The sequence below is a fragment of the Sinocyclocheilus anshuiensis genome, unplaced genomic scaffold, assembly GCF_001515605.1.
Source record: "Sinocyclocheilus anshuiensis isolate Anshui unplaced genomic scaffold, SAMN03320099.WGS_v1.1 scaffold207, whole genome shotgun sequence".
Classification (NCBI taxonomy): domain Eukaryota; kingdom Metazoa; phylum Chordata; class Actinopteri; order Cypriniformes; family Cyprinidae; genus Sinocyclocheilus; species Sinocyclocheilus anshuiensis.
In genome coordinates, this window is record NW_015551045.1 from 1,617,613 (window position 1) to 1,624,813 (window position 7,201).

At 34.2% G+C, this 7,201-nt stretch overlaps 1 protein-coding gene across 1 annotated transcript in view; it reads right to left on the reverse strand.

Moving 5' to 3' along the window:
- Positions 1 to 3,817: 3,817 nt before the first annotated feature.
- The window catches only part of LOC107661763 (serine/threonine-protein kinase 10-like), a 51,669-nt gene continuing 48,285 nt past the window's right edge, over positions 3,818 to 7,201 (reverse strand). The window contains exons 17-18 of the mRNA XM_016451530.1: positions 5,686 to 5,799; positions 3,818 to 3,994 (exon numbers count right to left, since the gene is read on the reverse strand). Coding sequence (XP_016307016.1) covers positions 3,854 to 3,994; positions 5,686 to 5,799 — 255 coding nt within the window. The 3' untranslated portion in view covers positions 3,818 to 3,853. The remainder of the gene's footprint in view (positions 3,995 to 5,685; positions 5,800 to 7,201) is intronic.

Consider the following 7,201-nt stretch of genomic DNA (forward strand, 5'->3'; position numbering starts at 1 on the left):
CACAGCCGTGTCCGGGGAGCAGATAGATCGCAAATGGGACATCAGAAATGGGATCCTGCTAGAAGGGGATCACACATTTCTAAAGGGAACAACAGGGTCCCAGCATAGAGGCAACTGACCAAGGAGGTGACCGAAATGGGCCTAACACTCAGTTTTGTTGCAATAGTGATAGTACAGATTCTTAGTCCTCCTGGGACAACTTCTGTTACTTACTGTAAATGTCCAAACATTTTTCAGAAATTAAGTTTGAGATCATTCAGGTGGACAATCAAGATTATTTTGAATGGAACAGGAGCATTGTTGGTGGTCCAGAACAACATCACCAGCCTCAAAGGAAGAGGCCTGTGGAGATGTTGAGACAGGAGCTTTTCAAGCATGGATTCAACCTTCTTACTTTTGTTTTCTCTTATGATGCAAGCACAGAAAATATGAGGTAGAGATAAAATGCAATGGAATTTTCTTCCAGATGTAAATGAAAGGCAAGATCAGTAATTCAGGATAATTCATGTATACAGCAAACACACACGTGTGTGTATATACAGTTGTGGCCAAAATTATTAGAACACTAGTATTTTCACCAGCTAAAAATATGTATGTATATGTGTGTATGCGTGTATGCATGTATGCATGTATGTATGTGTGTATGTATGTATGTTTATGTGTGTGTGTATGTATGTGTGTATGTATGTATGTTTATGTGTGTGTGTGTGTGTGTATGCGTGTATGCGTGTGCGTGTATGTATGTGTATGTGTGTATGTGTGTGTGTGTGTGTGTGTGATGTATGTATGTATGTATGTTTACGTGTATGTATGTATGTTTATGTGTATGTATATATGCATGTATATGACTCATCTGTAGTTATCAGGAAAGTTTGTTTGCAGTTCTTGCTGCTAAAGGTGGCACAAACAGATTCAAGTGTTGATGTTGGAACAATTATTTATTTTGTTTAGATATACACAATATATGTAAAACAAAAGTCACTGTTGAAGAATTGCAATAAACATGTATTTTCTTTAGCATATTTGTGCATCTACAGCTGAATGTGTTTTATAATCAATAGAGAACACACCTATAGATTTTATGTTAATATTTACTTTTAATAAATGCATTACTACTGCAAAATGGAGGACTGCAATTTTTTCTAAAGTTGAACTGTTTAAGATAATTTTTTGTTTGGATGGCTGTGCTAACTGTTTTGAGAACAAGTACACTGCATTAGAGAAAAGTGCGAAATCGATTGAGAAAAACTGTAATATCCTAATGATTTTTGGCATAAAAGAAAATCATTTGACCATACAATGTGGCTATGGGTACAAATATACCTGTGCTACTTATGACTGCTTTTGTGCTCCAGGGTCACAATCCTCAATAGGATCAAAGAAAAGAAGATTGAAATGACCTGAACATTGAGTCCAACTTGTCCGTTAGTCACTTTTGCCCAGGCCTGATCAAAAATAAAATTCTGCCTACGCCACTGATGTGTCTGAAAACAAAAGTATCTAAATACTGATATTTGGTTAAAAATCAGGATCAAAATATGAAGTTATGAATACATGCTTAAGTTCCAGAGTCATATTGATTGTTTTTGTTGAGCAGTGATGAATGGCCAGCGGGGGGACAGCAGAGCTCAGAAAGGGCGGATTTGTGCGTGTGCAGACTTTGAGTAATTGTATTTCTTTTTCATGAGTAATATGACACGACGAAGAGTTTTCTTTGTGGTTTCAGATGAATCACAGCCGTGTGCGAGGGTCATATAGAGTTTTATAAAAAGCTTCTGTAAGTAGTATTGGGTGACTCTGACACCGCAGCCACAATATGACCAGATTTCGGAAATGTAAACCAGGGGATATTTAAATGAGGAATTCATTATGATGAAGATGATGATGTATGTGGCTCAAACTGACCCTAAACGGTTTTAATACAACTGATCAAAAATCACACTAAGAAAAATTGTAAAATATTAAATAAACAGATTAAAACAATATTGTATAAAAAAAAAAAAAAAAAACTTTACAAAAACACATAACAAAAATTAAATAATGGGGGGAAAAACTATTATATCAAACATTTTTTCTAATTGCATTTAATATTTTCATAAAACCATGAATATACTGTATACATTAATTACAGCTTTTTCAAATATATGTTCGTGCTTTTGGACGTTGATCTTTATTTTCTCTAATTAGGCTTTTTATTTAGCATTTTAGGCTGATTTTGAGCACAAATGAAGTGTTTTCTGTGCTTCAGGACACCAGCAACTCAAACTAACAAAAACACTCACAAAAGGAGCAAACATGTAGTGGAGTAAAACGGACAGAGCTTCCATTCATAACTTTAAATTAAATCAGATTTGTGGAGCAGAACTACCTGTTGAATAAAGTGAGATATTAATCAATCTCACATCAATGATAATACATCAAACTAACACCTACATTGAACGCCACCTACAGGTTTTCTTTTTCCAAATATTCCACAGTCGGAATTGAGACATTCCTTTTTTTGTTTGTGTACCAGATTTATAAAAGTAACAGTACACCAAAAATGTAAATTCTGTCATCATTTATTCACCTGATTGTTGATCCAAACCTGCTGTTTGTTCTTCTGATGAACAAGATATTTTAAAGAATGTTGACGGCAGCCATTGACTTTCCAGTGGAAAAATACTATGGAAGTCAATGGCTACCGTCAACTGCTTCTTCAAAATATATATTTTTTTATTTTTTTTTATTATTGTTCAGCAGAACAAAGAAACTCAACACGATGGTGAGCAAACGAGGACAGGATTTTGTTTGTTTTACTAAAACAGCTATTTCATAAAAAGTTACTTCTAATGCCAAGTCCTCAGAGAAAATGATCAAAACCAAAAGAACTGTAAGGATGAATAATAAACATCTCATTTATTATAGATACTCTGGTAGGACAACACTTTCGTACATCATCCACACTGAACCTTTGGTTACACAGAGTTACACACTAATCAACATTGAGCTCCACAGACATCCTCGTACCTTCAGGCTTCAGGTATTGGTTTTGTAAATAGAAATCCTTCAAATGGCTAAAGAATGGAAGTTTAAGTAAAATAACACATGTATAAAATCGGAACGCAGCAACATATTGCACTTTGGTTAGGTGACAGTGCTTTAGAGACAGCAACATATAACAAATGATCAACAATAAACTCAAGAAAACATGCGTAAAAGGCACATTTCTGAAGCCGTGAACTTTGGCGCCGCGGGTCTCATCGCTCTCGTCTCGTCCAGTGTGATGCATTTACAGTAAATGTGCCACTGACATTTTGGTGAACATTGCAGATTAATAAAAGTGGCAAATTAGTTGTGGCCTAAAACATAAAACGACAAAAACATTCGGTAAAATAACTTAATGTACCAATTAAAATGTACACTTTTTCACTTTAGTAAAGAAGAACTTGTGCAGCAGTTCAAAAAAAATAAAACAGAAATTCCTTTTTTCAGCATTTAAACATTTGTACAAGGAAACTGGTTATAAAAGTGATAAGTTGCAACTTTGTAAATACAAATATATAAGAATATGCAAGGTTTGTGCAATATATTTGGCAATGCAATTTTCGCTAACTTGAAGATAAAATGACAACAGTAGCTTTTAAAGAAACGACGCAGTTCAGCGTTTCTGACTCTCCAGTATAAAATCCCCGCGTTTACATGAATGCATCAGTACACTTTCATCTCTGCTGGTCACTATTAAATGAATGAAGCTGAATGTGGTTTCAGGCGAGTGTTCTGTAAAGAGACGCTGTGTTTGTCAGTGCTCTCAGTATTAGATGAATGTTTCTTTGGCTTCAGCGTGATGTGATTTAAGTTTCTCATGCTTGGCTCATGTGGTGGACGAATCAATGTACGGGAGGAACGTCGTGAGTTTGTTTGGTGAGCCGATGTTCTGACACTGGGAATCATCACTCATCTTGAAGAAAAGCTCCTGCTCTTTCTTCCTCAGCTTCAGTTCTTCCTCCAGAACCTGAGAGAGGAGACAGAAACACATCAGACTTCAACTCTACAAGCACCTGGCGTGTGAGGTTATTCACATCAGCCAAATACTGTCAAAACCTTCTTTTTATATCATTGTTAAAGGTGATGCATTGCTTTAATGCCTTTATATACGCCTTTATATTAGAATAAAAAATGCAGCGATTTAATATTGTGAGTAAAATTACTATAAATTAAAATGAGAAAATCTAATGAGAATAAATTGGAATAAAAAAACGTAGCTATATGCACTGAAAAAAAAAAAATTAATTGAATTTACTAAACATTTTTAAGGTAAGTGGTTGCAATCAATGCATTTTAGCTACATTTAAATAAACAAATTTAGTTGACTAACTTTCAACATTTGTTTTTATTTAAATGTAGCTAAAATAAATTTTTGCATCCACTTACCTTTTGTATAATGTTTTTCAGCGTGCATAGACATAACAGTAATGAGAAGTGCGCTTAATCATGTGATCATGTGAATGTGTATATATGCTTCTGTTCAAAAATCTGAGCTCAGAAAGATTTATTTGCATTTTTCTTTTTCAATTAACATTTTTCCAGCAATGAAATTGATCAAAAGCGACAGGAAAGACATTTATAATGTTCCAAAAAAACGTAGCTATATGCACTGAAAAAAAAGAAATTAATTGAATTTACTAAACATTTTTAAGGTAAGTGGTTGCAATCAATGCATTTTAGCTACATTTAAAAAAACAAATTTAGTTGACTAACTTTCAACATTTGTTTTTATTTAAATGTAGCTAAAATAAATTTTTGCATCCACTTACCTTTTGTATAATGTTTTTCAGCGTGCATAGACATAACAGTAATGAGAAGTGCGCTTAATCATGTGATCATGTGAATGTGTATATATGCTTCTGTTCAAAAATCTGAGCTCAGAAAGATTTATTTGCATTTTTCTTTTTCAATTAACATTTTTCCAGCAATGAAATTGATCAAAAGCGACAGGAAAGACATTTATAATGTTCCAAAAAATAAATTCTATTTCAAACGAACGCTGTTCTTTTTCAACTTTCTGCTCATCTGTGAATCCTGAAAAATCAAATGCATCACGGTTTCCACAAAAATATCGTGCAGCACAACTGTAGTCAACACTGATAATAATCAGAAAAGCAGCAAGTCAGTATATCAGAATGATTTCTGAAGGATCATGTGACACTGAAGACTGGAGTAATGATCTGAGCAATAAATTAGTTTAATAGATATTAAATAGGCCTGTCATGATCATGAATTTTGTGCTGACGATTCATTAATTGTCTGTTTTGTTCAATGCAATTACATTGTCAGTCAAATACATATTTTTTTAAAATTAAATTTAATTAATTTGAATATATAATTTTTTCGTATAATCTTTCCTTATGTAATTTACAGCAATAACTGACTGCTGTGATGCTGAAATCTGACTCGCCTCCAGGAAAATGAGACGCAACAGCAATATTTACACAAATGTAAACTATACAATTATTGCGGATATCTCAAATAACTGCAAAAACCTGACAGGCCTTATATTAAAATAAAAAAAACAGTGTTTGAAATTGTAATATTTAACAACATAACTGTTTTTGATCAAATGCAGTCTTGGCGAGCAGAAGAGACTACAGCCCAAACTTTTGAGCTGAGTGTGTAATTATTAAGTGTATTTGGTGAAGCGCAGACCTTCTTCCTGGGCTTGAGGTGCTCCCTCCACTCCTTCAGCTGCTGGTTGTGCTGCTCGTCCACAGCCTTCAGACGCTGCGTCTCGTTTTCTATCAGCAGGTGACACTTCTCATTCTGCAGGAGACCAGCACACAGTGACACACTGATACAGACACAGCTTTTCTCTACGGTTTGAGACGACGTGTTTTGACAGAGGCTTCTGAATTTGAAAGGGAATTTGAAAATATTGATGCATGTCGAGTGGTGTGATGTTTATGGTTATACTGGTATGTGCCTGTTATGTGCTGTTCACTTTCTAAAGATATACTGTATGATCATTTGTAAACATTGGAAGCAAACAGCAAACGTATTTCCGAACCTAATGGAAACATTCGGTACTGCGGCCAAACAAAATCTTAACCGAATGCTCTTTTTTTTGTGATATCAACCTCAAATTTGGAACACAACGTCTTTAGATTTATGGCTTTGATTTTCTAGCAGGTTTAGAGTAAAACGCTGAATAAATAAGCTTTCCATTGATGTATGGTTTGTTAGGATAGGACAATATTTGGCTGAGATACAACTATTTGAAAATCTGGAATCTGAGGGTGCAAAAAAATCTAAATATTGAGAAAATCATCTTTAAAGTTGTTCAAATGAAGTTCTTAGCAATGCATATTACTAATCAAACATTAAGTTTTAATATATTTACGGTAGCAACTTTACAAAATATCTTCATGGAACATGATCTTTACTTAATATCCTAATGATTTTTGGCATAAATGAAAAATGTATAATTTTGACCCATACAATGTATTGTTGGCTATTGCTACAAATATACCCCAGCGACTTAAGACTGCTTTTGTGCTCCAGGGTCACATATTTAAAATAATTCTTCTTCATGAAAAAAACAAACATCTGCATCATGCATCTAACTTATCATCTCACAATCGGTCAAATTGCATTATATATAACAAGTCACTAAACAAGAAGTTAATACTAAGTGACTTAAATCGTAGCGACAATATTGTCTTTTTTGCTCTATTTCACTAATGAAAATGGTTTGTTACTGAATTAATTTGCGTGTTTGGACATATCTGCCGAGTCAATTGCTGCGTCCCAATTTGCATACTATCCGTCCTAAATAGTATTCGAAATTAGAATTAGTATGTCCCAAATTGTAGTATGTTGAAAAGAGTATTCCAAAGGTACCCGGATGGTTTACTGCTTCCGGTTAGAATTGGAAGTGCAGATCGATGCACACTCTAACGGCTAATATTGCCCACAACACATTGCACGGTGGATGAGGATTCCATTAGAACTACAAACACACATGAAAAGGGTTAAAAAACTACAAACATGGTGGATATGCAAGACCTACGGACAGGTAGAGAAAGGGGTTTGAGTGATAAATAAATATTTTTTCAACAGGTTAGATATTGATTATTTAATGTTATCCGCGTTATATTTCATCTGCAGCAACACTGAACTTTATAATGATACGTTTGGTCATTAACTTTTAAATGCATCATTATGC